At 47.4% G+C, this 27,653-nt stretch overlaps 2 protein-coding genes and 2 pseudogenes across 2 annotated transcripts; all 4 read left to right on the forward strand.

Moving 5' to 3' along the window:
* Positions 1–3,717: 3,717 nt before the first annotated feature.
* Positions 3,718–5,795, forward strand: LOC129633873 (duodenase-1). The gene is made up of 5 exons (XM_055555833.1): positions 3,718–3,788; positions 3,982–4,129; positions 4,617–4,752; positions 4,943–5,200; positions 5,536–5,795. Exons 1-5 carry the CDS (start codon positions 3,737–3,739, stop codon positions 5,695–5,697), a joined length of 756 nt encoding a protein of 251 aa, XP_055411808.1. The 5' UTR covers positions 3,718–3,736; the 3' UTR covers positions 5,698–5,795.
* A 7,596-nt stretch (positions 5,796–13,391) lies between these two features.
* Positions 13,392–15,465, forward strand: LOC129633887 (duodenase-1-like). The gene is made up of 5 exons (XM_055555850.1): positions 13,392–13,462; positions 13,656–13,803; positions 14,290–14,425; positions 14,616–14,873; positions 15,193–15,465. The coding sequence occupies exons 1-5, from the start codon at positions 13,411–13,413 to the stop codon at positions 15,352–15,354; spliced, it is 756 nt and encodes a 251-aa protein (XP_055411825.1). The 5' UTR covers positions 13,392–13,410; the 3' UTR covers positions 15,355–15,465.
* Positions 15,466–17,819: 2,354 nt separating this feature from the next.
* LOC129634208 (granzyme H-like) lies at positions 17,820–20,695 on the forward strand (annotated as a pseudogene).
* A 2,984-nt stretch (positions 20,696–23,679) lies between these two features.
* On the forward strand, positions 23,680–25,605 carry LOC129634292 (mast cell protease 3-like; annotated as a pseudogene).
* Positions 25,606–27,653: the final 2,048 nt, after the last annotated feature.

Genomic DNA, 27,653 nt, shown 5'->3' on the forward strand with positions numbered 1-27,653 from the left:
CCTATTGTGGATATAGATGATTTTACTACTTTCATCCTTTAACTTTCTTACCAGCTTTATAAGTGTTGATAGCTACCCTGAAGGTTGTTGCTGTTCAGTTGCTCAGTCATGTCCAACTCTGCGACCTCATGGACTGCAGCATGCCAGGCTTCCCTGTCCTTCACTCTCTCCCAGACAAATACACCTTCATTTTTCCTTATCAGTGAGACTTTTTCTTTGATAATTTTCATACTTCTAGTTGTAGTCTTTTCTTTTTCGTTTAGGGAAGACCATATAACATTTCTTATAAGGCTGTCTTTGTGTTGCTGAACTCCTAGCTTTTGCTTGTTGTAAAACTTTAGCTTTCTCCTTCAAATATAGCCTGCCCAGTGGAGTACTCTAGGTTATAAGATTTTTTTTCCTTTCATCGCTGGAAATATATCATGCACTGCCTTCTGGCTTGCAAATTTTTTGTTGAAAAGTCTGCTGGTAGCTGATAGTTCCCCTATACATAACTTTTTGCTTTTCCTTTACTGATTTTAATGTTCATATTAATATAAAATTAATATTTAATTTTTGCCATTTCAATTACAGTGTCTTAGTGTGGTCATCTTTGTGTTTATCCTGTTTGGGACTGTCAGTGTTTCCTGGCCCTGGATATTTCTTTCTTTTCCTATGTTAGGGAAGTTTTCAGCTATTATGTCTTCAAGTATGGTCTCTAACCCTTTTCTTCTCTCTTCTCCTTCTGGGACTCCTAGACTGTGAATATCAGTATCCTTGATATTATCTCAGAGTTCTCTTAAAGTGTCCTCATTAAAAACTTTCTCTCTCTCTCTCTTTTTTTTTTTTTGTTCAGATTGAGTGATTTCTGCTGCTCTCTCTTCTATTTTGCTGATCCACTCCACTGTATCATCTAATCTACTATTGATTCCTTCTAGTGTATTTTAAATTTCAGTTATTGTATTCTTCAGCTCTGCTTGATTCTTCTTTAGATTTTTCTAACTCTTTGTTTTTATATAGATCAACTGTTTGTAATATATGTTGCAATAATTTTTTTCTGTATTTTGTCTGTATTTTGACAAAATATAGAGTTATTGTCTGTATTTTGGTTTTGCTTATGCTTGATTTTTGAGATATAAACTTTAAAAAACTGTATTTTACATATCACAATTTATTTATCAATCTCTCCTTTTAATGTTTCTGTATTTAGAGTCATTGCTAGAAGACCTCTAATTTTATCAAGGGATTTGTCCACATTTATTTATTACTATGGTTTTATTTCATACATTTGTGTCTCATATTTTGCAGTTACTCAGGTGGTTTATGCGATGTGTGACTAACTTATTGCCCTAATATCATTGATTAAATGTCACCTCGGTGTAAACTACATTTTCATATGTGCTTGGGAATGTTTCTGGATTTTCTATTCATTTTCTTTGGTCTGTCTGTCTGATCATGAGTGGGCAACACACTGTTTTCAGAAAATACATCTTATGGGATGTTTTTTAATATCTGACTAGTTATTCCTTCATGCTATTTTCCAAATAAATTTTAGACATTGGCTAGAACTTCCTAACACTAGGAGAAAAAAATTTCTTTTAATTGGAATCACATTTTTATATTAACTTTGGGAGAATCAGTGCCTTTTTGGTGTGGTTCTACCCTATCAGAGAACTAAGACTATCTTTCTATTTCTAAAGTCTGTTTTTATATTTTTCAAGAATCCTTTAACATTTTGCTCAAATAGTGTTTCACAATTCTGCTTATGTTTTTCGCAAGCTCTTTATGTTTTTTGTTGCTGCTGTGACGGATTATCTTTTCAAATGTATCTTCAAACTGGTTGTTGTTCATTTATGTGAAGGCTATGGATCTCCTTTTACTTTTGAAATAATCTCAGGCTTATGGAAAAGTAGCAATTATAATACAAAAAACTTTTATTTTCCTGAACCATTTGAGAGTAAAGTTGCTGACATGGTGTTCCATCAGTTCTCAAAAACTTTAGAGGGCAATTTCTACAAACAAGGAAACGCTTATGTGACTACAATTCAGCCATCAAATCCAGGAAATTATCATTGATGCCACCAATACCATCTAATCTTCAGACAGGAAGAAACTGAGTCAGTTGCCTTAATATGTTTAATTATTTTATTAGTCCCCACAGAGATTTATAAAACAGATCTCTTACTCATCTTCTCCAAGTGTATCCCCTGCTCTCCCCACCCAGGCTCTGGCAATCCACGTCAGGCAGCCGCTTCAAAGCCATGCCTGCCTCGCCCTATTTGTCCTGCTCTGACACATCCCACCAGACTGCCCTTTCTGTGGGAGTCCCTGAATCCTCCTTGAGCTCCTTTACCACCAGTGGTCAACCCTTGTGTAAGCAGCCTCCTCACAGCCGTTGGATGTTCACTCCCTACGTAGTAGTGGTACTAAAAGTCGCTCAGTCATGTCTGACTCTTTGTGACCCCATGGACTGTAGCCTGCCAGGCTTCCCTGTCCATGGAATTCTCCAGGCAAGAATACTGGAGTAGGTTCCCACGCCCTTCTGCATTCCCTATGGAAGGCAGCATTCCTCACTTCACTTGCGTTCTGATATCTCATCCAGGTCATCCAGTGCAGGGTGTCCAAGCCCATGTGGGATGAGGACACTGCTTGGTTCACTGTGACTCACTTGCCAGAATCATTGTTGACCATGAGCTTTGTTTCTTTAACTAAGGTGTTGTTGCTTTTTAAGAAGCTTGGGATCAAGATGTTTTGAAACAACAATTGTTTTGATTCCATGACTTCCCCCATTTTCATGATGGGGACATGTCTGCCGCTGCATATCTCCATCCCACAGGCTCTTCTTACATGACTGCAACAAAGGAGGTCTAGGGCCCTCCTTTTATAATTTGGGTGAGGGGAGCTCTTGATTGCTTTAAGCAGTGGAATAAGGTAGAATAGGTGCCATATGACATCAAAATCTAGGTAACGAAAAAAACACAGCTTCTAGATGGCTCACTTTTTAGGAGATGCTCACTCTGGGGAAACCAACCACTGTGTTATGAGGGAGCCAAAGAATCCCATGAAGTGAGACAACTTGAGGGGCTCTTATGGAGAAAAACCAACGTGCTGAGTGGATAGCCAGCACCAACCACTGGGCATGTGTGAGCAATCCTTCAAGTGGGTCAGCCTCCAGGCTTCGAGCAGCCCTGATACCAAGGTGAGTAGAGGGATGCCATCTGCACTGTATCCAGACCAAAGTGCAGCTGTGGGTAAAGCCATGTTGCTGTTGTTTTAAACCACTGAGTCCTTTAGTAGGTGGAATAAGCCCTCTTCAGCATCACTTTCACACCATTATGTCTATTCCACACTGTGGATCTTGCCTTTATAGTCTGATCATGATGGTTTATCTCCTCTATATGAAGCAAGGAATCTCGTCTCAATGCACAATCACCTTGGTGATCTAATATGAACCACGCAAAGACTTTCTTTGATCTATCATCATGAGGCCCAGGTTTCTGGGGCTCAGGCACCTGAGGGCTTAAGGACTGGCTGATGCAACCACCCCCCTTGACCCCCAACCCACCCAATGGATGAAAACTTACCAGAGGCTTTAATTAAATACAAATAAACAGTCCACTCTGACTACAAAGAAGTGGTTTGAGGTTTTCAGATAAGGCTCATGTGACAAAGGCCAGAGCATGGAAGGGGACAACTCAGGGTTAAAAGACCAGAAGGAAGCAGCAGCCGCTCAGATCTGGGCAGTCTTCCTGCAGTGATGGTCCTGCTCCTGCTCCTGGTGGCCCTTCTGTCCCCTACCGGGGAGGCAGGTGAGTGACGGTCCCACCCTCAGAGGCCCAGTCCTACCCCACACGAACAGACCTGCTCAGACGCTACTCTCATGCACAGCTGGGCCTGGTCCATCTAAGAGAATTTCTGAACTCAGGGAAACCTTGATCCCATCTCCCCTGTTCAAACTTTGGCTCCATGAGCACAGTGGGCAGGCTGGAATCTTTCTTTCAGGGAAAATCATCGGGGGCCACGAGGCCAAGCCACACTCCCGTCCCTACATGGCGTTCCTTCTCTTCAAGATTTCAGGGAAACCTCACCGCTGTGGGGGTTTCCTCGTGCGTGAGGACTTCGTGCTGACAGCGGCTCACTGCCTGGGAAGGTGAGGAGCAGTGCGGCCCCGCCCCTCTGTGGAGCCCTCCCGGGGAGCCCTCTTAGCAGCTGCAGACCTGTGCCTCCAGGTAACACAGGAAGCTATTCAGAGGACAGGGGAGCACTGGGGAGGGAGGGACAGTCAATGCCAGTCGCGCATGGAGAGAAGGGACTGATCAAACCTGGAACATAAGGAAGCCAAGGTTGTGGCCTGGAGCCCACAGTGCAAATGTGAGAAATTCATGTTTTCCTTAGAGACAGTCAAGCTCGAGCAGGACTGAACACCCTCCGTGGACTTCAGGAACTGCCACCCTGCCCAGACTGCCAGGGAGCAGACAGTTTAGAGATGCTCAGCCCCAGGGCCCACCACCTAGAATTTCGCCACACCCTCCCCCTGCCCTGCCCCAAGTTTGGCCCTCTCCCAAGCTGTGCTCTTTCCTCCTGGCTCCTGGACCAGTTCTCCTGTGACGCCGCCTCTGTTTCTGCTCTCTGTGCAGCTCAATCAACGTCACCCTGGGGGCCCACAACATCATGGAACGAGAGAGGACCCAGCAGGTCATCCCAGTGAGAAGAGCCATCCCCCACCCACACTATAATGATGAGACTCTGGCCAACGACATCATGTTACTGCAGGTGGGACACATGGCTGCACTGAGTATGGGACCCTTCCATCCAGGGTTCTGCATCCCCCATGACCTCATTCCTGACCCTCCTCCTGTACAACCCCTCCGTGGTCCCAATGCTGAGAAGAAGGCAACCCCATTACTGTCCTGCCGCCTCTGTGGGCCAACAGTAGGTGAGAATGCTTTTCCTCTACCTTGAGCTGACTAGGAAGGCTGGCATTACGGATGCAGTGAGCCCCATCAACCTGCCCAGGAGCTTGGCGAAGGTGAAGCCAGGGATGATGTGCAGTGTGGCTGGCTGGGGGCGACTGGGGGTAAATATGCCCTCTACAGACAAACTACAGGAGGTAGATCTTGAAGTCCAAAGTGAGGAGAAATGTATCGCTCGCTTCAAAAAGTACATCCCCTCCACACAGATATGTGCTGGAGATCCAAGCAAGAGGAAGAATTCTTTCTCGGTGAGACCCCCAGTGTTATCCGTGCAAAACCCTGGGCCCAACTGAGCTGGGACGATGGGTGGCTGTGGGAACAAAGCCCACTCCTGTGTCCCCAGCCTGTCCTCCTATCTGGACACTGTCCTGTGTCCCTGGGGTGTGAACACTGCCCCACAGTCACAAACGGGTGGAGGTTTCCTGCAGGAGGAGCAGCAGGATTGTCAATGCCAGGATGAAACCTCAGGACCAACAAGGCCCTGATATCAGCCAGGACCTCTAACTGAGCCCACCCACCCCAGGGTTGCAGGGAGACCAGACCTGAAGAAGGTGAGCTCAGCCCTTGCTCTCTCTACCCACAGGGTGACTCTGGGGGCCCGCTTGTGTGTAATGGTGTGGCCCAGGGCATTGTGTCCTATGGAAAAGATGATGGGACAACTCCAGATGTCTACACCAGAATCTCCAGCTTTCTGTCCTGGATCCAGACAACAATGAGACGGTACAAACGCCAGGGATCAGCGTGATGTGTCCTCGGAATGGACCCCTCCATGTTCCCTGGGATTGGAAGCATTGGTCAAAATGTGTGGAGGAAGGTTGCCTGGAACTTAATAAACATTCATCTCTTGAAAAGAAATCACTGATTGCTCTGTTATTCACAAATTCGTTAGGTACCTTCTCTGTCAGGGAAACATCTGTTCACATTTCTGATCTGTTAGCAGCTTCCCCCTCCAGCACATACACTGCTCCTCCCACCCCTCCCTTCCATTCTCTAGAATAAAATCTTCTGCTGTACCTACAGCCAGCTCCCTCCAGTCACATGTCCCCAGTGCCAGCTCCCGCTCAGGCTGCCCGTGAGCTCCATCAGAGAAGGGAGACCCCTCCTCAGGAACACAGGACCCCCTGGTCCACGACCCTTGTGTCTCATCCATATGCCCTCCTCCTTGTCAACACCTACTTCCCTCCCCCACATCCCAGTGCCCAGGGGGCAACAGAAGAGAATCCAGATTTGGAAAGGGGACCACCTGAGAAACTCTGGGGTCGAGGGGGGCACTTGTCCACCCTAACAGAAATGGGGGAGGTTTACAAAAGTGTGGCTCACCCCATGAGTGTTCCCTCCCTGCATCAGAGGAGACAGAGGTCAGAAGCCTGAGAAAGTTCCAGGAGGCCTTCAGTATTCCTAGGCCCGGCTTGAGTGCCTGTCACAGCCCTGTCTTGGGGTCCTGGGCCCAGGGCCCTGTGCAGCCTCTGGTGTCCTGAGGGCACATCCTCCTTCAGCCTCAAGTGACCTTCAAGGAGCTCCTCCACCTTGGGCTGAGCTAGCCTCTCCCATCTCCATCATTCCAACATGTATGTATGTTTCTATAAAGGAAAGTCATAGTAACAAAAATTTTTAGATGCAAGGTATCCTAATATTTCAAAGGTGTCCCATACCCAATAGCTTACTGAATAATTTTTTCTGTTCTATCTTTTAATAATCTCTGAATTTTCATGTAAGAATCTATTCAGGAAAGTAATCTCATTTTTAAAACATGCAGCTTAGAGAAGGCTGGGCTAAACAGAAGTGATTTGCTGGACGTTTGCCTGGTGAGTGAACTTCCACCATGGCAAAATGTATTTTGCATGTAAAAACAACACATATAATCATATAAAGACAGCTAAATACAGGACATATAAGTAAGAAATTTAAATTGCCTACAATTTCACCATCCGCAGATCATCATCATCAATGGTTAAACTTGTGTCCTTCCGCTCTGTTTATTCATAAGATGCTCTTGCTACAACTCACTGGGACTTGGCTTGTTTAGAACTCATGCGATCTTTTCCATTCCTCTTTCTTCTGTCTCACACTGGGGACAGTGTTGGAATCATCTGCACATGTTCAGGATGGCCTGGCCCAGAGACATCAGAGATGTGGTTCTCTTGTCTCTGGACAGGGAATATTAGTGGAGAGTAATTATTAGGGTGATCACCATGACTTATCTCATCACCTCACACCAGTAACCAGCATTTTTGGAGAGGAAGGCCCTTCCCCTCACAGGAACCCTGACTTGGATGGGACAGCCGCCAACTCAGCTCAAGGGATGCTGGATACCTCAGCACAGGCAAGCCAGTCAGGTCACTGAATGCTGAAGGACCCGGTGATGGTTGGTTTTGGTCCAATGAGTATCAAGTCCAAGACTTTTGTTCAACATTGTGGGATAAGAAAATTTCTGTCACAGAATATTTACATTTGAAGAGCTGATTGTAAGCACAACAAAAATGTGAGGCTGGAACCCTGGCAAGATAGGAAATGGGGTTGCTGTTTGGTTCACTTTGGTGAGTTCAGGTCTATCTGCTCCCAAACCAAGTTCAGCCACTTCCTCAAACTTGGCAACAAGCAGACCCCTCATCATAGTGCTCACCAGCTTGCTCTGTACCCACCTATTCTAGGTCTACCTCTGCATCCTGCCAGCTTCACAGGGGCAGGAGCTGAATCTCTCATATCCCTGAGCCTCCCCTATTGTATAATTATTCATGATATTATCAGAATCATAAAAGTATCAAAAGTGGAGAAATGGAGATTCAATTACTGAGGGGCTCTTGGGGATCCAGCTCCTCTTGGTGTGATGGGGAAGAACTCTGGTATTCTGTTAATCACTAATGGTATATTGCCTATAACATTAATTATACATGATTACACATCTCTGGAAACGCTGGCTCTCAAGTAATGAGCTTTCAGCTAAAATACTTTTGTTTAGCTCACAGGAAACAAGTCCACTGATGAAAGACTGCAGGACAGAAGAAATTAACACAACCGTCCTGAGGCTAGTGGAACCAGGAAATGTTTGACTTTACTCCGTTCCCTTCTTGTATAAAAGTAGCCTGAATTCTAACTCAGGTTAGGTGGTTCTTTGAATCATGAGTCCACCATCTTCTTGGTCTGCTAGCTTTCTGAATAAAGTTGCTGTTCCTTGTTTCAACAACTCATCTCGCGATTTATTGGACTGTGGCTTGGCAAGTAGTACAAGGTTGGACTAGATAACACGGGCTGCACCACAGGCTTCACTTTCTTATTCCTTCTGGTGAGTCTTTGTGTGCGAGTGTGGTGACGGTGTCATTCTCTCCCAATCCAGGGCAGAGAAGGTGGTCATCTGTGGCATGCTGACACCCGGTTAGGGGGAGCACACCTCTGGGATGTCTGTGGGGACACTGAGCCTCCCTTCCTTCCTTCCTTCCCCTGTGCTTTGTGTCTAGAAGGAAGAAACCCCAGCAGCTGTGACCTAGACAGACCTTCGGGAAGATGCTGCCACTCCTATTCCTGATGGCCTTTTTCCTGCCTCCTGGGCTGGGACTGGTGAGTGACCGCCCATTCCTGAGGGTGTAGCCCATCTCACTAAGCCTCCCGCAGTCCTGACCCTTCTGCGCAGCTCTAATTTCTGAACCAGGTCCCATCCCAACCAAGAACACAAGTTTGATGCCACATAGACACTCAGCAAGGAGAGGTGGCAGGCAATCAGGAAGATTTTCACTAAGATCTTTCATGGGTCTCAGACTCTCTCTCACCACCAGAGGAATGGGTTGTGCATTTGGTAGAGGATGTGAAGCTACAAAACACAAGTAAGTAAAATCCCTCACACCAGCCAGAAAAAGACAACTCAGACAAACCAACCACAGTACTGGGGTTGTCAGTGGACCCGGCTTATGAACCAGTGCCTCCACCCCTCACTCTTGTCCAGGATAGGAACCAGGTGTGAGATTGATCAAAGGTGCTAGATGACAGCACCCAAAGCTCTCCATGTGTCTTGGCTCTTTCCCAGGCCCCAAGCAGCTCATTTTCTGTCCCACCTCCCCTGCCTCTCAGGCCTTTAGTTACTCCACTGTCTGCGGCAGTGCCCTCCACCCACCCCTGTGACCTGAAATCCCAACAGTGTTATCCCCAACAACCTCAGCCAAAAGCTAATGGGAGGCCACTTGTGCAGCCAAAGAACATTTTCTGAGATCCTGGGATGCGTTATGCCCTCGGACATGAGGATTTTAGAAAACTCACCTCTATAAGTTCCTCATGCAAACTCACATGAATTTCACAATATTCCTGAGAAAGCTCCCAGAAGCCCTGCACTCGTGTCATTGAAAAGCACAAGACACAGTGTCACCCCCCCAGGGCTGTCTGTCACCTCAATTTCCCCTCAGCTGCGGCCCTGCCCTGAAGTCGCCGGCCCGTCACAGCTCCTGGGCTGTATCTCCTGTCAGTCCACGCTCCTCATACCTCTACTCTGTTCTCTGTGCAGCTCAATCAGCGTCACCCTGGGGGCCCACAGCATCAAGAAGCAGGAGAGGGTGCAGCAGGGTCAAATGTTTTTTTCCATGTAGAAAGATGTGTCCTTAAAGACACCATAGAGACATTTATTTTCTTGAGCACCACTTATTTAGGAGGAAAAAAAAAAAAAGTTTCTCACCACTCTCTGCCATAAAACTCCATCATAAACCAAGTGTTCTATATTTGTGTAGAATGTCTCAGTGTGTGCGGGGTCTCTATCTTGTCATCTATGTCTCTATGGCTCCATCAGTACCACACTATCTTCATTACTATGACTTCATTTGCTAAAGCAAGAGCTCCCATCTTATTCTCATTCTTTAAGCCTGTCTTCTCCAATGTTGGCTACTGGTTTTCCACATCTATTTAGAACCAATAAAGTTCTGTGAAATACTTCCTGAGTGCAATGAATCTGTAGATCACTTTTGGAGAATGAATACCTTAAACGTATTTTCTCTTCCAAACATGAATGTGGAATATCTTTATGATTTATACTTAGTTATTTCACCATTCCCATGATTTTAATGTTTTTTTTTTTTTCAAATTTCATTTTCTAACTATTATTGTATAGAGAGATGATTAATGTTTGAGTTGATTTTGTGCCCAGAAAATTTGACAATTACTAATTATAATAATTGATCTGCAGGTTCCTGGCTATTCTTGTTGTGTATTATATCTTCAATATTCACAGTTTTATTTCCTCTTTCCCTGTCTATACCATTTACTTCTACTGCCTGCTTAACTGTAGTGACTAAAATCTCTAGTATATTACTGAAGAGAAATGATGATTATGGCTATCTGTGTGACCTTGTATTGTTCTCCTCTTGAATGAAAAACACAGAACATTTCAACAGTAAGTATATTGATTGGTGTGGGATTTTTGCAGGGATCGTTTATCAGAATGAAGACCCTCGTTTCTGCTCCTATTTTTTAAAGACATTTTTTAAGTGAAGGATAGTGAGTTTTAGTAGCTGCTTTTCCCCATTCAGTTGAATTATCGTGTGGTGTTTCTTCTTTCATCAGGCAGTGTGTTGTGTTACAGCAATTGTGTTTTGAATGAAAGCCACTCATCCTCAGAAAAACCCAAATTAGAAATGATCTAATACTTTTGCTTATGGACTGAGTGGATTACATCAATACCGGAATAACATTAACCCGTAAAGTTCTCCTCCCATATTGTCATCACTGGGTTTGTCATCTAGGTTTTGCTAGTCTCATAAGGGAGATGCATAGCATCTACTTGCCAGCAGAAAATGTATATCAATATTTGAATTGTTTTCAAAGACTTCCAGGGAATTCTCATGAGCTTACGGCTGTCCTTGATGGACTATTTTTGAAAATGGAATCAATTCATGTAATGTTTATAGGAAAATTCAAACTTCCTGAGTATGTTTCTTTAATTTACATTTTCTAGGGATTTGTAATTCCATGTAGATTTTGAAAACTGTTCACTTCCCTGTGACCTAGAGGTTAGCATAGATAAGATTCATGTATGTATATACACATACATATCTCCCAGATAAAACTCTTTCTTAGTTCACCCACCCTATGGCTATAATTTTCACTATCTCAATAGTGTCTTTAGTAATCAGAATTATCTTGATTCTTACATACCCAACTGCCAGAGTCCAGCTCCAGCCGCCAGGGAATCAGCCTGAAGGGATGAGCGGTGTCGGCGGGGAATGATGTAGCCTCTGACTTGGGGTTCGGGACTACACATGTTTATTTCAAACATCAGGTCTTCTTTTATACTTTTTCAAAAGGATGAGGTCAGAGGTTTTTCATTTTCAGCTCCCCCTCACCCAGATTTATTATCTCCTTGTTGCCCTTCAAACAGAGTTCCTGCTTCAGAGATTCTCTCAGAATGGTGTTTACTTGTGATTACATTGTAACTCATGCTTATGTCTGGGCTGCATGCCACATGCCTCAGTTTATTTCTTATCTTTCTAAATCCTGCTTTCCCCTAGTATCCGAAGCTGACTATCTCCTAAAAAGGCTTCCAGCTACTCTTAATTATTCCTAAACCCTAAACTGAGCAAACTTCCTTTGTCACAAACATCTCCTTCACAAACAGGTCTCAGATAATAATCCTTCCCATGGCCTCAAGCTGCGGCCTACAAGCTCATCCTGGGACATTCTTTGTAAAAATCCTTGAACAAATGTCAATGGTTACTTTATAGATTATTTTCTGGACACAACTGCAGAAGGCTTTGTGCTTTCTCATGCTTTTCTCAAAAACAATAAGCACTTTAACTTTCTTTCCAGCCAAAAATCAACTGAAGAAAGGAAGAAACAAGTCAGAATCACAAGAGCTAACTCCTTCAACCCAGGTCTGTGCCTGCGGGACAAGGAGAGGGGCTTGGGGGCTGTGCCTCCATTTTGTCAGTAATGCCTAACGCGGCTCCCGACACCCAACACATTTTTAATGTAGATCAACTTATCCATCATTATCGATAGTCCTTTTTATATCTTGTATTAATTTGCTTTTACAAGGTAAATGTATAAAGAAATTCTCCTATATTCAACGTTTTCATGTTTTATCTTTCAATGAGTTAGAGAAACAGTGTTAAGTGGTCGAGTTTATTTTTATTCACACGTAGCCAACAGATTTAATATAGTTTCATCATTACTTACCATTTTGAATTCCTTTTCTTTTGATTTCCATTATGATTTTGCTTATGATTTACAGTGGATCCTTGAACATGCCTCACATCACATGTGATCTGATATCCAGGCCACCCAGTGCATGGTTCCGAGCACATGTGGTGTGAGACACCCCTTGGCTCACTGTGACTCTCCAGCCCGAATCACTATTGACCATGGGCTTTGTTTGTTTAACTAAGATGTTGTTACTTTTCAAGAGGCTTGGAATCAAGATGTTTAGAAACAACAATTTTTTCGATTCCATGCCTTTCCGCATTTGCGTGGTGCAGATATGACCGCCATTGTGTGTCTCCATCCCACAGGCTCGTCTTACATGACTGTAATATCTCACCTCCTGATGGGAGGTGGGGTCTAGGGCCCTTCCTTTTTAATCTGGTGAAAGCTCTTGCTCTTCATTGACCCAAGCAGCAGACACGGCAGAATGGATGTTGTATGACATCAATGTCTATCTAATGAAAAGAACACAGCTTCTAGATGGTTCACTTTTTAGGAGATGCTCACTCTGGGGGCGCCAGGCACTGTGTTTGGATGGAGCCAAAGAATCCCATGAAGTGAGACAACATAAGGGGCCCTCGTGACAGGAAACCAATGTGCCCACAGGACAGCCAGCAGCAACCACTGGGCATGTGTGAGGGAGCTTTCAAGTGATTCAGCTTCTGGGCTTCAAGCTTCCCTGACACCAATGGGAGCAGATGGGTGCTGTTCACATTGTACCATGAGCAAATTGCAGATTCATGGGTCAAGCAATTTTCGTGTTGTTTTAAACCACTCAGTCCTTTGGTAACTGGAATAAGCCCTCTTCAGCATCACTTTCACACCATTATGTCTATTCCACACTGTGGATCTTGCCTTTATAGTCTGATCATGATGGTTTATCTCCTCTATATGAAGCAAGGAATCTCATCTCCAATATTTCTCACATTCTTGCTGAAGAAGGGGTCTCAATATACAATCACCCTGGTGATGTAATATGAACCACACAAAGACTTTCTTTGATCTATCATCATGAGGTCCAGGTTTCTGGGGCTCAGGCACCTGAGGGCTTAAGGACTGGCTGATGCAACCACCCCCCTTGACCCCCACCCCACCCAAGGATGAAAACTTACCAGAGGCTTTAATTAAATACAAATAAACAGTCCACTCTGACTACAAAGAAGTGGTTTGAGGTTTCCAGATAAGGCTTATGTGACAAAGGCCAGAGCATGGAAGGGGACAACTCAGGGTTAAAAGACCAGAAGGAAGCAGCAGCCGCTCAGATCTGGGCAGTCTTCCTTCAGTGATGGTCCTGCTCCTGCTCCTGGTGGCCCTTCTGTCCCCTACCGGGGAGGCAGGTGAGTGACGGTCCCACCCTCAGAGGCCCAGTCCCACCCCACACGAACAGTCCTGCCCAGACGCTACTCTCATGCACAGCTGGGCCTGGTCCATCTAAGAGAATTTCTGAACTCAGGGAAACCTTGATCCCATCTCCCCTGTTCAAACTTTGGCTCCATGAGCACAGCGGGCAGGCTGGAATCTTTCTTTCAGGGAAAATCATCGGGGGCCACGAGGCCAAGCCACACTCCCGTCCCTACATGGCGTTTCTTCAGTTCAAGACTTCGGGGAAACCTAACCACTGTGGGGGTTTCCTCGTGCGTGAGGACTTCGTGCTGACAGCGGCTCACTGCCTGGGAAGGTGAGGAGCAGTGCGGCCCCGCCCCTCTGTGGAGCCCTCCCGGGGAGCCCTCTTAGCAGCTGCAGACCTGTGCCTCCAGGTAACACAGGAAGCTATTCAGAGGACAGGGGAGCACTGGGGAGGGAGGGACAGTCAATGCCAGTCGCGCATGGAGAGAAGGGACTGATCAAACCTGGAACATAAGGAAGCCAAGGTTGTGGCCTAGAGCCCACAGTGCAAATGTGAGAAATTCATGTTTTCCTTAGAGACAGTCAAGCTCGAGCAGGACTGAACACCCTCTGTGGACTTCAGGAACTGCCACCCTGCCCAGACTGCCAGGGAGCAGACAGTTTAGAGATGCTCAGCCCCAGGGCCCACCGCCTAGAAATCACCACACCCTCCCCCTGCCCTGCCCCAAGTTTGGCCCTCTCCCAAGCTGTGCTCTTTCCTCCTGGCTCCTGGACCAGTTCTCCTGTGACGCCGCCTCTGTTTCTGCTCTCTGTGCAGCTCAATCAACGTCACCCTGGGGGCCCACAACATCATGGAACGAGAGAGGACCCAGCAGGTCATCCCAGTGAGAAGACCCATCCCCCACCCACGCTATAATGATGAGACTTGGGCCAATGACATCATGTTACTGCAGGTGGGACACGTGGCTGCACTGAGTATGGGACCCTTCCATCCAGGGTTCTGCATCCCCCATGACCTCATTCCTGACCCTCCTCCTGTACAACCCCTCCGTGATCCCAATGCTGAGAAGAAGGCAACCCCATTACTGTCCTGCAGTCTCTATGGGTCATCCGTGGGTAAGAATGCCTTTTTTCTGCTTTCAGCTGATGAGGAAGGCAAATGTGACCACTGCTGTGAGCCCCATCAGTCTGCCCAGGGACTGGGATACAGTGAATCCAGGGATACTATGCAGTGTGGCTGGCTGGGGGCGTCTTGATGTGGATATGTCCTGCACAAATAAACTACAGGAGGTAGAGCTTGAAGTCCAAAGGGCCGAGAAATGCACCTCTCGCTACAAACATTACAGTACCACCACCCAGATATGTGTAGGGGACCCGAGAAAGAGGAAGAGTTCCTTTAAGGTGAGCTCCCCAGTGTTATCCATGCAAAGCCTTGGTCTCTGGATCCGGGGCCATGGGAACGAGCTCTGTCCTGTGTCCCCAGCCTGTCCTCCTGTCCAGTCTCTGTCTGGGGTCCCTGGGGGATGGACATTGCCTCTAAGTCACATATGGGCAGAGGCTTCCTGTGGGAGGAGGCGGATTGTCAGGGCCAGATTGAAACCTCAGGACCAACAAGACCCTTTTATCAGCCAGGGCCCCTAAGAGGGACCACCCACCACAGGGTGGCAGGGAGAACAGATCCAAAGAAGGTGAGCTCAGCCCTTGCCCTCTCTGCCCACAGGGTGACTCCGGGGGCCCACTTGTGTGTAATGGTGTGGCCCAGGGCATTGTGTCCTATGGAAAAAAGGATGGGACACCTCCACGGGTCTTCACCAGAATCTCAAGCTTTCTGCCTTGGATCCAAAAAACAATGAAACAGTACGAACTTCAGGGACCAGATTGAGGTTTCTCCAAGGACTAATCTGTCCATCTTCTCTGGGATGGAGGCACTGGGCAAAGTGGTTAGAAGCTAGGCTGGCTGAAACTTAATAAACTTCCATCTCTTGAGCAGAAATTGTGGATTCCTCCTTTACTTACCTAAACATATTCATTCAGCAAATGACGTGTCTGACCTGTTTATAGTTCTGATCTGCTACTGGCTTCCACCTCCAATACACCACCCTGTTCCAACTCTGGAATAAAAACTCCTGCTGCACTGATAGCCAGCTCCCTCCACTCACACGTCCTCAGTGCCAGCTCCCTCTCCAGGCTAACCATGAGCTCCATCAGAGAAGGGAGACCCCTCTGAGGACTACACGACCCTCTTATTGACAATCCTCGTGTCTCATCCATACACCTTCTTCCTCGTCCACACCTACTCCCCTCCCCCCCATCCCAGTGCCCTGGGGGAAAACAAGAGAATCCAGATTTGGAAAAGGGCCACATGAGGTTGAGGGTTGAAGCAGAGGGGCACTTGTCCACCCTAACAGAAATAGGGGAGGTTTACAAAGGTGTAGCTCACCCCATGCAGAGTTCCCTCACTGCATCAGAGCAAGCAGAGCTCAGAAGCCTGAGAAAGTTTCAGGAGACCTTCAGTATTCCTAGGCCTGGCTTGAGTGCCTGTCACAGCCCCGTCTTGGGGTCCTGGGCCCAGGGCCCTGTGCAGACTCTGGTGTCCTGAGGGCACATCCTCCTTCAGCCCCAAGTGACCTTGAGGGGGCTCTTCCACCTTGGGCTGAGTCAGCCGCTCCCACCTTCATCATTCCCATGTGTGTTTGTGCATAAATATATTTATCTCCAAAGGAAATTCACTCTAAAGAAAATCATTGGTTTCAAGGTATCCTAAAGCTTCAAAAAGTATCTATAGCCTATAGTTACTGGGTACATTTCTTCATATATATATATTTTAATCAATTGCTGAAGTTTTGATGCAAGGTTCAGAAAAGCAACCTCAGTTTTAAGACATGCAGTTTAGAGAGGGCTTAAGAGAAGTGGTTTGCTGAACATTTGAATGGAGAGTGAGCTTCAACTATTGCAAAATATGTTCTGGCAGAAAGTAACACATATTCATCAAAATATATTCCTCATAAATGGAACATATTCAACACGGTGCGTGCAAGTGTGCTAAGTTACTTCAGTCGTTTCGGATTATTTGTGACCCTATGGACGGTCGCCCTCCAGGCTCCTCTGCCCATTCGTCATAGAAAGACAAGTAAATACAGAACATATGGATGAGAAAAGGAAACGAAGTGCAGTCCACCACCCCCGATCATCATTATTAACGCTTAAGCATACTTCCTTCCACTATTTTTCTATTTATTCATAAGATGCTCTTGCTTCAACTCCCTTGGGATTGGGTTGTTTAGAGCTCCTCATGCCCTCCTTTCCATTGTCTTTCTTCTGTCCTCATACTGCTGAAGGTGTTGGGGTCATCTGCACATGTTTAGCATGGCCTGGCCCAGAGACATCAGATATATGGCTCTCTGGCCTCTGGACAGGGAATACTTAGTGGGCAGTAAGTATTAGATGACAGGCATCTGTTTCCCCTTCACCACTCACCAGTCACCAGCATTTCTGGAGAAGAAGCCCCTCCTGACTCACAAACACCCTGATTTGGGTGGGACAGCCTACATCTCAGCTTGAGGGGTGCTGGATACCTCAGCACAACCCAATCATGTCCCTCATTGCCGAAGGACCCGGTGATGGTTTTTTTCTGGTTCAGTGAATATCAAGTCCAGGACTTCCATTCAAAATTTCCAGATAAGAAAGGCTCTCTTTGTTACAGAATACTTATATTTATACAAGAGATTCTAAATCCTCCAAAAATGTGAGGCTAGAACCCTGGCAAGATAGGAAATGGGGTTTCTGTTTGGGCCACTTGGGTGAGTCCAGGCCTCTCTGCTCCTAAAGCAAATGCAGTCTCTGCCTCACCCTTGGCCCAAGCAGAGCCCCACGCTGTAGTCCTCGAGCACGTGTCCTCTGCCCGCAGATTCTAGGGCTCCTCCAGCCCCTGAGCTTCTCAAGCACAGGGGCCATGTCACTGTATCCCTGATCCTCACCTATTGGGTGATTCTTCATGCGTTCCCCAGAATCAAAGAAGACCCAAGAGGGGAGAAATGAAGACTCTCCTGATTCAGTCACTGAGGGCCCCTGGGGATCCAGCTCCTCCCCTGGCTGCAACACAGCTTCCACTTTGTTGTTCTTCTTGCTCTGTGACTCAGCAGTGGGGGTGCAAGTGTGGTGACTATTGTTCTCACCTATCCCACAGCAGAGAACATGGGCACACGTGGCATGCTCACACCCGGCTGGGGGGAGCACAGATCTGGGGGGTCTGTGGGGGTACTGAGCCTCCCCTGCTTCCTTCCCCTGTGTTTTGTGTCTGGAAGGAAGAAACCCCAGCAGCTCTGACCTGGGCAAACCTTCTGGAAGATGCAGCCACTCCTGCTCCCTATGGCCTTTCTGCCTCCTGGGCTGGGACAGGTGAGTGACCATCCCCCTTCCTGACAGGGTAGCCCATCTCACTAAACCTCCTGCAGTCCTGGCCCTTCTGCTCAGCTCCAATTTCTGAACCAGCTCCCATCCCAAATGAGACTACAAGTTCGAAGCTGCATAGACATTCAGCAAGGATGGGTGGTAGGAAGCAAGCTTTCACTAAAAGCTTTTGTAGCTCTTAGCCTCTCTCTCATCACTGGTAAAGAGGGTTGTGCATTTGCTGAAGGATATGAAGCTACAAACCACAAGTAAGAAAATTCCTCAATCCAGCCAGGAAAGGACAACTCAGACAAACCATCCACACAGCGGAAGTTGTCAGTGGACCCAGCTTAAGAACCAGAGAAACTTCTCAGTTTCCCCGCCCTTCACTCCTGCCCAGGAGAGGAGCCCAGGGTGTGACTGGTCAGAAATGGCTAGATGGCAACACCCAAAGCTCTCTGGGTGTCATTATTCTTCCCCAGGCCCTAAGCAGTTCATTTTCTGCCCCAGTGTCTTTGGCATGTCCTCCCCCATCCCTGTGGTCTTAAATCCCACCAGTACTATCCCCACCAAACCTCAGCCAAAAGCTAATTGCAGGCCATTCAGGCATCCAGTCAACAGATGTTTACTGAGATCCTCAGATGCATTATGCCCTAGGACATGAGGATTTTAGAAAACCCAACTCCATAAACTCATAGGTGGATTATCAGAAAATGGCACCAATCAGGATGTTAGCAGAGGCTCAGAGGGGTCCAGAAGACTTCATGAGAATGCGGGCTCATCAGGGGGTCCCATCCATGATCTTCTGGGCTCCACCCTCTGGAAGGCAGTCTCAGGCCCCTTCATATGTGTATGTGACTCAGGATGTGGAGAACAATACTGAGGTTTGGGGTTCAGAAAAGGTTATCACACCGCAGTGAGAACCTGGGGGACTCTCCCCTAGTGTCTGTTGGGCACTGTCGACCCACCTTGACTGCCACCTTCCCGAACCCCCCTTCTAACCATAGCTTCTCCCATCTCCCCATCTTTCAGCCTTTTCTTTCAGAGGAGATCATTGGGGGCCATGAGGCCAAGCCCCACTCTGGCCCCTACATGGCTTTGGTTCAGTTTCTGGGTGAGAAGAGTTGGAAGAGGTGTGGCGGTGTTCTCATACAAAAGGACTTTGTTCGGACGGCTGCTCACTGCAGAGGAAGGTGAGGGGCAGTAGCCAGCCTACCCTACCTGAGGCCTGGACAGGGACCCATCCTCTCTCCAGGAGCTGAGCTCAGGGGTACCCCTACTTCACCCCAGGATCCTGGAAATCAGGACCACAAGCTCATCAGACAAGCCATCTTATGAGCAGGACTAGGGTGATGAAAAGCTGAGAAACAGGACAAGTAAAGTTTTGAGGTTAGTGGGTTGGAGGTGAGAACAAGAGACAGGGTTGAGAAGGCTTGACCCACAATGGCCAAATAAAGCATCAGAGAAGGATGAGAGTGTGCAGTGAGAGCCAAAACCAAAACTCAGAGTCACTTCACAATATTGCTGAGAAAGCTCCGGGAGCCCTGCCTTCATGTCCCTGAGACGCACAGGGCTCAGAGTCACTCAGCCCCAGGACCGTCTGTCACCTCAATTCTCCCTCAGCTGCTGCCCTGCCCTGGTGTTAGCTGCCTGTCACAGCTCCTGGGCTGTATCTCCAGTGACCCCATGATCCCCACACCCCTGCTCTGGTCTCTGAGCAGCTCAATCATCGTCACCCTGGGGGCCCACAACATCAAACAGCAGGAGAGGACCCAGCAGGTCATCTGATGAGAAGAGCCATCTGCCACCCAGACTATAATCCTAAGACCTTCTCCAAAGGCATTGTTACTGCAGGCAAGGAAAACTCCCCACTGGCCCTGCCCTCCTGAGATCAGATCATTGCCTTCCCAGGATCTCCTTCCTCTTTCTTCCTTCCCATCCTGGCCACTTGACCAGTCTCAGGGGGAGGGGTAAGAGATGGGGTCCATGCAGCCTCATCATGGCATCCAGGCCAGAGGACCACCGGCTGAGCCAGACTCTTGTCTCTTCCCATTAGCTGGAGAGAAAGGCCAAGCAGAAGTCAGCTGTGAAGCCCCTTAGCCTGCCCAAGGCCAAGGCCCAGATGAAGCCAGGAGAGGTGTGCAGTCTGGCCGGCTGGAGGCAGGTGGCCCTGGGCACTCCAGCCACCACCCTGCAGGAGGTAGAGCTGACAGTTCAGGAGGATCAGGTGTGTGAATCACTCAACCCCAGGAACTACAGCTGGGTCACCCAGATTTGTGTCGGGGACCCAAGGAAGGTGAAAACTGGCTTCAAGGTCAGTTTTCCTGCATCTAAGCACACAGACCTGGGAGGTGTGGGTAGGGCAGAGGCCATATCCTCAGCTGAGAATTTCGGTTGCCAGGTCCTTGAATCCAATGTTTTGTTTTCTTTTCCCCGAGTGGCTCAGGAAGCATCAGTCATCCACAGCTGTCTTATCACCAGAGATTCCAGGAGAAATTGACAGAAAGGTAGACTTGAGTCCAGCTGCTAAGAACAGTCAGAGTCAGGCTGGAGCCCCAGGACCTGAAGGTGACCAGGCCTCCCTGGGCCTGGGTCTTCCCCACAGCCCCTGACTGAGACCACACAGCCTGGGCGGCAGCGAAGAGAGAACCCCAAGGAGGCCTGCTCAGCCCTTATCTCTCTGCCCACAGGGTGACTCCGGTGGACCCCTCGTGTGTAAAAAAGTGGTCCTTGGTACTTTCTCCTATGGAAAGATGAATGGGACACCTCCAGGAGTCTTCACTCAGGTCTCACACTTGCTACCCTGGATAAAGAGAACAATGAAGCACCTCTAACAGTAGCTTGAGACTGTCCTTTCTCTGCACTGACCATTGTCCTGGGGTGGCAGCAAGAATCCCACAGGGATTGGCAGTGGGATCACAGGGCCACAATAAATGGGATCTCCAAAGCGATGGTGACTGAATTCCTATTTATTCATGGACCACCTTGATACATAACCACACTGCTCCAGGACACCCTCTTCTGTCAATTCTGGGTTTTACTTCCTCCTTCCTCCCTAGTCCTCTGCTTCTGTTAAGGCACTAAGTCGTGTCCCACTCTTTGTGACCCCATGGACTGTGGCTTGCCAGGCTTCTCTGTCCATGGGATTTTCCAGGCACAAACACTGGAGTGGGTTTCCATTTCCTTCTTCAGGGGATCTTCCCTACCCAGGGATCGAATCCGCATCTCTTGTGTCTTGTGGCTGTCCTTGATGGACTATTTTTGAAAATGGAATCAATTCAAACTTCCTGAGTATGTTTCTTTAATTTTTATTTTCTAGGAATTTGTAATTCCATGTAGATTTTGAAAACTGTTCACTTCCCTGTGACCTAGAGGTTAGCATAGATAAGATTCATGTATGTATATATACATACATATCTCCCAGATAAAACTCTTTCTTAGTTCACCCACCCTATGGCTATAATTTTCACTATCTCAACAGTGTCTTTAGTAATCAGAATTATCTTGATTCTTACATACCCAACTGCCAGGGTCCAGCTCCAGCCGCCAGGGAATCAGCCTGAAGGGATGAGCGGTGTCGGCGGGGAATGATGTAGCCTCTGACTTGGGGTTCAGGACTACATGTTTATTTCAAACATCAGGTCTTCTTTTATACTTTTTCAAAAGGATGAGGTCAGAGGTTTTTCATTTTCAGCTCCCCCTCACCCAGATTTATTATCTCCTTGTTGCCCTTCAAACAGAGTTCCTGCTTCAGAGATTCTCTCAGAATGGTGTTTACTTGTGATTACATTGTAACTCATGCTTATGTCTGGGCTGCATGCCACATGCCTCAGTTTATTTCTTATCTTTCTAAATCCTGCTTTCCCCTAGTATCCGAAGCTGACTATCTCCTAAAAAGGCTTCCAGCTACTCTTAATTATTCCTAAACCCTAAACTGAGCAAACTTCCTTTGTCACAAACATCTCCTTCACAAACAGGTCTCAGATAATAATCCTTCCCATGGCCTCAAGCTGCGGCCTACAAGCTCATCCTGGGACATTCTTTGTAAAAATCCTTGAACAAATGTCAATGGTTACTTTATAGATTATTTTCTGGACACAACTGCAGAAGGCTTTGTGCTTTCTCATGCTTTTCTCAAAAACAATAAGCACTTTAACTTTCTTTCCAGCCAAAAATCAACTGAAGAAAGGAAGAAACAAGTCAGAATCACAAGAGCTAACTCCTTCAACCCAGGTCTGTGCCTGCGGGACAAGGAGAGGGGCTTGGGGGCTGTGCCTCCATTTTGTCAGTAATGCCTAACGCGGCTCCCGACACCCAACACATTTTTAATGTAGATCAACTTATCCATCATTATCGATAGTCCTTTTTATATCTTGTATTAATTTGCTTTTACAAGGTAAATGTATAAAGAAATTCTCCTATATTCAACGTTTTCATGTTTTATCTTTCAATGAGTTAGAGAAACAGTGTTAAGTGGTCGAGTTTATTTTTATTCACATGTAGCCAACAGATTTAATATAGTTTCATCATTACTTACCATTTTGAATTCCTTTTCTTTTGATTTCCATTGATTTTGCTTATGATTTACAGTGGATCCTTGAACATGCCTCACATCACATGTGATCTGATATCCAGGCCACCCAGTGCATGGTTCTGAGCACATGTGGTGTGAGACACCCCTTGGCTCACTGTGACTCTCCAGCCTGAATCACTATTGACCATGGGCTTTGTTTGTTTAACTAAGATGTTGTTACTTTTCAAGAGGCTTGGAATCAAGATGTTTAGAAACAACAATTTTTTCGATTCCATGCCTTTCCGCATTTGCGTGGTGCAGATATGACCGCCATTGTGTGTCTCCATCCCACAGGCTTGTTTTACATGACTGCAATATCTCACCTCCTGTTGGGAGGTGGGGTCTAGGGCCCTTCCTTTTTAATCTGGTGAAAGCTCTTGCTCTTCATTGACCCAAGCAGCAGACATGGCAGAATGGATGTTGTATGACATCAATGTCTATCTAATGAAAAGAACACAGCTTCTAGATGGTTCACTTTTTAGGAGATGCTCACTCTGGGGGCGCCAGGCACTGTGTTTGGATGGAGCCAAAGAATCCCATGAAGTGAGACGACATAAGGGGCCCTCGTGACAGGAAACCAATGTGCCCACAAGACAGCCAGCAGCAACCACTGGGCATGTGTGAGGGAGCCTTCAAGTAATTCAGCTTCTGGGCTTCAAGCTTCCCTGACACCAATGGGAGCAGACGGGTGCTGTTCACATTGTACCATGAGCAAATTGCAGATTCATGGGTCAAGCAATTTTCGTGTTTTTTAAACCACTCAGTCCTTTGGCAACTGGAATAAGCCCTCTTCAGCATCACTTTCACACCATTCTGGCCAGCCCACACCCTTAATCTCACTGTTCTTGATGGTAAGCTCTCCTCCACCAGAAGCAATAGAGCTTATCTTCAGTGTTTCCCACAGTCTCACACAAAGAAGTCCAAGACACAATCTCTGTGATGATCTAAAGAGAACCACAGAAATGAAGATATTTTTTGATCTATCATCCTGAGGCCCGGGTTTCTGGGGCTCAGGGACTTGAGACCTGCTGATGCAATATCCCCACCACCCCGCAGATAAGAACTTATCAGAGGCTTTTGTTAAGTGTTTTACTCCACTGAGACCCCAAGACTTGATCAAACAGTGATGTGACACTTTCTGAGAAGCCTCCTGTGATAACGGCCACAACAACAGAGGAGACACTCAGGGTTAAAAGATCAAAAGGAAGCAGCAACTGTTCAGATCTTATCAACCTTCCTGGAGAGATGGTCCTGTTCTTGCTCCTGATGGCCTTTCCTCTGTTCCCCACTGGGGAAGCAGGTGAGTGATGGTCCCATCCTCAGAGGCCCAGACCCACCCCACATGGCACAGACCTGCTTAGATGTTACACTCATGCACACTCTGGCCCTGGTTCATGTAAGGAAATTTCTGAACTCAGGTCGAATTTTCTCAAAGACCACCAACCCTGGTCCCATCTCCCCTCTCCAGCCTTTGCCTCTATAAGCACAGCAGGCAGTCTGGAATCTCTCTTTCAGGGGAAATCATTGGGGGGCATGACGCCAAGCCACACTCCCATTCCCTATATGGCATTTTTTGAATACCAGTTTTCAGAGGAAATTTTCAGCAGTGGAGGTTTCCTCGTGCTTAAGGAGTTTGTGCTGACAGAAGCTCACTGCTTGGGAAGGTGAGGAGCAGTGCCTGGGCTCCCACCCTCTGTTGACCCCTTGCAGGGAATGCAGGAAGCTCTTCAAAGTCCAGGTGAGTTTTGGAGAGAGAGCGATAAGTGAATGCCAGTGGCATATTAAGAGAAGCAACTGATCATACCTGGAATGGAAGGAAGCCAATGTTGTGCCCTGGACCCTAGGGTACATGTGTGAGAAATTCACATTTCCCTCTGTGACTGTCAAGCTTCTGCATGACTGAACACCCTCGTGGGCTCCAGGAGGTCCTCCCTGACTGGGCTGCCAGGAAACAGACAGCTCAGAGATGCTCTGCTCAGGGCCCATGGCCTAGAATTCTCTCTCCTCCACCCCCACCCTGTCCCAAGCTGTGTTCTCTCCTCCCAGCTTCTGGACTGTATCTCCTGTGACACCTGCTCCCTCTCCGCTCTCTGTGCAGCTCAATGAATGTCACCTGAGGGCCCACAGCATCATGGAACAAGAGAGGATCCAGCAGGTCATCCCCGTGAGAAGAGCCATCCGCCACCCAGACTATAATGGTAAGTCTTGGGCCAAGGATATCATGTTACTGCAGATGGGATGCATGGCTGCACTGGTTCTGGGACACTTTCCTTCCAGGGTTCTGCATCCCTCATGACCTCATTCCTGCCCTTCCTCCTGTACGACCCCTTCCGTGGTTCGAGCACTGAGAAGAAGGCAACCCCATGACTGTCCTGCAGTCTCTGTGGGCCATCAGCAGGTGAGAATGCCTTTCCTCTTCTGCAGCTGATGAAGAAGGCCGCCTTGACAGTTGCAGTGAGCCCCATCAATCTGCCCAGAAGTGGCAGAAGGTGAAGCGAGGGATAATGTGCAGTGCGGCTGGCCTGGGGGAAGTTGGGGTAGATATGCCGTGTGCAGACAAACTACAGGAGGTAGATCCTAAAGTCCAAAGGGAGGAGAAATGTATCACTTGCTTCGACGACTACATCCCCATCATGCAGATATGTGCTGGAGATTCAAACAAGAGCAGAGATTCTTTCTTGGTGAGATCCCCAGTGTTGTCCATGCAAAACCTTGGGTCAGCTGAGCTGGGAGGATGGGGGGCAGGGGAATGAACCCCGTCCCTCTGTCCAAGCCTGTCCTCCTATCTGGTCTCTGTCCTGTGTCCCTGGGGGGTGAACACTGCCCCACAGTCATATATGGGCAGAGGCTTCCTGTGGTAGAAGCAGAGGATTTTCAATGCCTGGATGAAACCTCAAGGCCAACAAAGGCCCTGATGTCAGCCCAGGCCCCTAACAGAGACCAGCCTGGGCATCAGTGGGGAGAATAACTGAAAAAGGTGAGCTCAGCCCTTGCCCTCTCTGCCCACAGGGTGACTCCGGGGGCCCACTCGTGTGTAATGGTGTGGCCCAGGGCAATGTGTCCTGTGGAGAAGAGTATGGGAGGACTCCAAATGTCTACACGAGAATCTCCAGCTTTCTGTCCTGGATCCAAACAACAATGAGACAGTACAAATGGCAGGGATCAGCCTGAGGTGCCCCTGGGATGGAGCCCTCCATCTTCCCTGGAATGGGTGCACTGGGCAAAGTGGGTGAAGGAAAGCTGTCTGGAATTTAATAAACTTTCATCTCTTGAGCAGAAATCACTGATTCCTCTTTTATTTACCTAAACACATTTGTTAGGCACCTACTCTGCCAGGCAACCATTTATTCACATCTGATCTTCCTCCTCCAGCACATACACCACACCCCAACCCCACCTTCCAACTCTGAAATAAAAACTCCTGCCGCATGGACAGCCAGCTCCCTCCAGTCCCATGCGGCCAGTGCCAGCTCCACCTGCAGGCTGCCCGTGAGCTCCCTCAGAGGAGGGAGAGCCCTCCTCAGGAACACACGACGCTTTCGTCAACGATCCTCGTGTCCCATCCGTATGCCCCGTCCTTGTCCACACCTACTCTCCTATCCCCCATCCCAGTGCCCAGGGGGGCAACAGAAGAGCATCCAGATTTGGAAGGAGGGCCACCTGAGAAGCTCTGGGGTTGACGGGGGAACTCGTCCATCCTAACAGAAATGGGGGAGGTTTACAAAGGTGTGGCTCACTGAATGCAGTCCCTCCCCGCATCAGAACAGACAGACGTGAGAAGTCTGAGAAAGTTTCAGGAGGGCTTCAGTATGCCCAGGCCCAGCTTGAGTGCCTGTCACAGCCCTGTCTTGGGGTCCTGGGTCCAGGGCTCTATGCAGCCTCTGATGTCTTGACAGCACCTCCTCCTTCAGCCCCAAGTGACCTTGAGGGAGCTCTTCCATCTTGGGCTGAGCCAGCCTCTCCCCACCTCCATTATTCCCATGTAGGTGTTTATATAAATATATTTATCTCTAAAGGAAAGTCATTGCAATAAAAAAGTTTTGGATTCAGGGGTATCCTAATGTTTCAAAGGTTTCTTATAACCTATAGGTTATTGACTCAATTTTTCCTTCTATTTATCAATAATCTCTGAATTTTTTTATCTACAAATGTATTTGGGAAAGTTACTAATTTTTAAAACATGCAACTTAGGGAAGGCTAGGCTGAAGGGGAGTGGTTTGCTGAACATTTGCATGGTGAGTGAGTTTTGACAATGGCAAAATGCATTTTGGATGAAAAACTAACAGACATCGTAGTTAAATACAGAACATATAAATAAGAACGTTAAAAGAAGTGCAGAATTCCATCATCCTCAGATCATTAATGCTTAAATATATTTCCTTTTGCTCTTTTTCTATTTGTTCATAAGATGTTATTCCTTCAGTTCACTTGGTATTGGGTTGTTTAGAGCTCCTCCTGCCCTCCTTTCCATTCCTCTTTCTTCTGTCCTCAGACTGGTGAGAGGGTTGGGGTCATCTGCACATGTTTAGGATGGCCTGGCCCAGGGTTATCTGAGGCATGGTTCTCTGGACATTGGACAGAGAATACTTTGTGGGGAGTAATTATTAGGATGAGCAGCATCTGTATCTATTTCACCACTCACCAGTCACCAGCATGTTTGGAGAGGAAGCCCCTTCCCACTCGTGAGCACTCTGATATGGGTGGAAAAGCCCCCATCTCAGCTTAAAGGATGCTCAGTGCCAATGGTCCCAGGGATGATTTGTTTTGGTCCAGTGAGTATCATGTCCGGGACTTTTGTTCCGAACTGTGGGATAAGAAAAGTTCCCTATGTTGTGAAATATTTACATTTAAAGAGGCTATTCTAAACACTCCAAAAATGTGAGGCTAGAATGGTAACAAGATAGGAAATGGATTGCTGTTTGGGGCACTTGGGTGTGTCCAGGGTATCTGCTCATAAGGCAAGTCCAGTCTCTGCCTTCTCACGTGGCACCAAGCAGACCCCCTTGTCTTGGTCCTCACCATCTTTTTCTCTACCCACAGATTCTAAGTCTACCTCTGCCTACTGTTAGCTTCTCAAGGGTAGGAACTGTGTCTCTCATATTCCTGGACCTTGCTATCGAGTAATTATTCATGATCTCATCAGAATCATAAAAGAACCATCAGTGGGGAAATGGAGATATTCTTGATTCAGTCACTGAGGTGCTCCTGGAGTCCAGCCC

This window comes from Bubalus kerabau, chromosome 19 (genome assembly GCF_029407905.1).
Source record: "Bubalus kerabau isolate K-KA32 ecotype Philippines breed swamp buffalo chromosome 19, PCC_UOA_SB_1v2, whole genome shotgun sequence".
NCBI classification, from domain to species: domain Eukaryota; kingdom Metazoa; phylum Chordata; class Mammalia; order Artiodactyla; family Bovidae; genus Bubalus; species Bubalus kerabau.